Raw genomic sequence first — 2,330 nt, forward strand, 5'->3', positions numbered from 1 at the left:
TTTCCCAGCACTGATCTCAAGTAAAGGATTTTCTGCATTCGTCAAGCCATGTTATGTTGTTAACAAATGTTGAGAAACAGCATTTTTGCAGTTCAGTGTTTGATTCTGTACAGAATAAAAAGATGCAGAAACCAAGTTCCAGGCTCAAGGAATTTTCATACTTAAAAAGGAGAAAAGAATTATATATATCAACCAGCGTGAAAATTTTAAAAAGAACATATAAAATGAAGTAAAAAAGAATTTTAGGGGCACCTGGGTGGCTCAGTGGGTTAAAGCCTCTGCCTTCGGCTCAGGTCATGATCTCAGGGTCCTGGGATGGAGCCCCGAATCAGACTCTCTGCTCAGCAGGGAGCCTGCTTCACCCTCTTCCTCTCTGCCTACTTGTGATCTCTGTCTGTCAAATAAATAAGCAAAATCTTAAAAAAAAAAATTTTAAAAGAACATAAGAACATATAAAATGCGGGCGCCGGAGTGGCTCAGTGGGTTAAAGCCTCTGCCTTCAGCCCAGGTCATGATCCCAGGGTCCTGAGATCGAGCCCCACATTGGGCTCTCTGCTCAGCAGGTAGCCTGCTTCCCCCTCTCTCTGCCCACTTGTGATCTCTGTCAAATTAAAAAAAAAAAATCTCTAAAAAAAAAGAACATATAAAATGAAGTGTGATGTAATCTATGCTATAGGGTTTCAAAAAAGCTAAAAACAAATCACTCTGGGTTAAATGATAAACAGGGAAGTTTCCACAGAAGAAGGAACAGTGATGCTGCCCATGTCACAGGGATTCTGGTGGCCAAAGGCTCATTTATGAAGTTCTCCAAGCATCCTTGTCTCTATGTTGTCCCCTCCTGTCTCATGCAATTCTACCTACCCTTTCTTGCTCCTCCTTCCCTCAGCTAGACCAATAGCAGAAACTTTCAAGAAACAAGTACAGTTTCACTTCATGCTCCTGTAACAAGCTGGATTCTTTCTCTGTAGGACCCACTTGCCAAAGGAACTGGTAAAGAGGAATTCCATGACTGAGGATGGGTGGGAAAAGAAATGAGCGGTGTTTTTAAATGGCTGCCATGGGTGCCAGGTACCGTGTGAGGCTGTAGGAGACCTGGCAGTAGTAAGGAATGTGTTGGGTGAGATTATTGAGACCACAATATGGGTTACAGACCCTTCCAGTGAGATTATAGACATGGGAAAAAGGGAGAGAGCTAACTACTTGGTTTGGGGCACTTTAAACACATTCCCTTATATAAGTCTCACCTTTCCTTTTTTCACATGGGGGAAACTGAGGTTAAAACAGGCAGAGTAAATTGTTTATGGGTGGGTAGGCAGAGATTTGAAGCTGGGTCTGCAGATTCCACAGCTAATTACCTTTTCATGCCATCATCCTTCCATTGAAGGAGCCTGAGCTTGTATGTCGGAGTCAACCCTAAACTAACTGCCATAAGGACAAGAGAACGATCTCATTAATATTCTCCTTATTTTCATCTTTTACTTTTTTAAAAATTTCTTTTACAGAAGAGATTATCCTAGATCTGAGATGGAGACCTTCTCTCTGCTGCTACTCAGCCTGGGTTTGGTTCTCACAGGAGCTTCAGAAAGCATAATGGAGATAATTAAAGAGGAATCTTCAGGGGGAGAGATGAAGTATGACTTGGCAAACAGTGACCAAGAAAAACAGACTCTTGAGGTATTAATGAACTTGACTCTGTTATATAAAAATACGAGCCTCAGTTTGTCCAAGGGTATCTTGTCTTCCTCATTATTGACCTTCAGAAGATTACATTATACCTTCGCCAAAGGAGACAGTCCAGGTAATGACAAAGAGTACTGCAATGACTTGGTGGCCTGGAGAAAAGTTTCAGAAGCTAATGAGTCATGCAAGTTAAGCTACAACTTCATCCATGGTTCCATGGAAGTGATTCGTGGAGTCCCCAAAGCCTCCAGCTGCAAGTATGGACAGAATCTTGGCATAAGCTGCTCTAGGAGCCCAGACCTGGACACCACTATGTGCCAACTCACTATGGGCAAACAATTACCCAGATGCCAATACCACAGTGATACCTCATTAAAGAAAATATTGGCAGTGCTGACAGGTCATTCTCTGATGAGCTGGTTAGTTAGTGGCTCTAAGCTGTAAATCTTATGGGGCTTTGAGACCAGAGTCTGTCTAAAGAAGGACATACTTATTTTCATTGTGTTAATTTACTTCTATTATCTGTATCTACCCTTTCAGCTCTGTAGTAAACTCTTGATTATCTATACTAACTGGAAAATGAAAAAAATCCCAAACTGTGGAGAATTTGATTAAAATTTATAACTGATCCTGGAATATAGATACTCTCT

The 2,330-nt window shown here is 41.4% G+C and overlaps 1 protein-coding gene across 1 annotated transcript; it reads left to right on the forward strand.

The window, feature by feature from the left end:
* The first annotated feature begins 1,524 nt into the window (after nucleotides 1-1,524).
* RNASE11 (ribonuclease A family member 11 (inactive)) lies at nucleotides 1,525-2,124 on the forward strand. Its single transcript, XM_046007411.1, has one exon. The coding sequence runs from the start codon at nucleotides 1,525-1,527 to the stop codon at nucleotides 2,122-2,124; it is 600 nt and encodes a 199-aa protein (XP_045863367.1).
* Nucleotides 2,125-2,330: the final 206 nt, after the last annotated feature.

This window comes from Meles meles, chromosome 6 (genome assembly GCF_922984935.1).
Source record: "Meles meles chromosome 6, mMelMel3.1 paternal haplotype, whole genome shotgun sequence".
NCBI classification, from domain to species: domain Eukaryota; kingdom Metazoa; phylum Chordata; class Mammalia; order Carnivora; family Mustelidae; genus Meles; species Meles meles.

Excerpts from the sequence above, each read along its gene's own strand:
- RNASE11 (XM_046007411.1), top strand. The coding sequence starts at position 1,525 with ATGGAGACCTTCTCTCTGCTGCTACTCAGCCTGGGTTTGGTTCTCACA.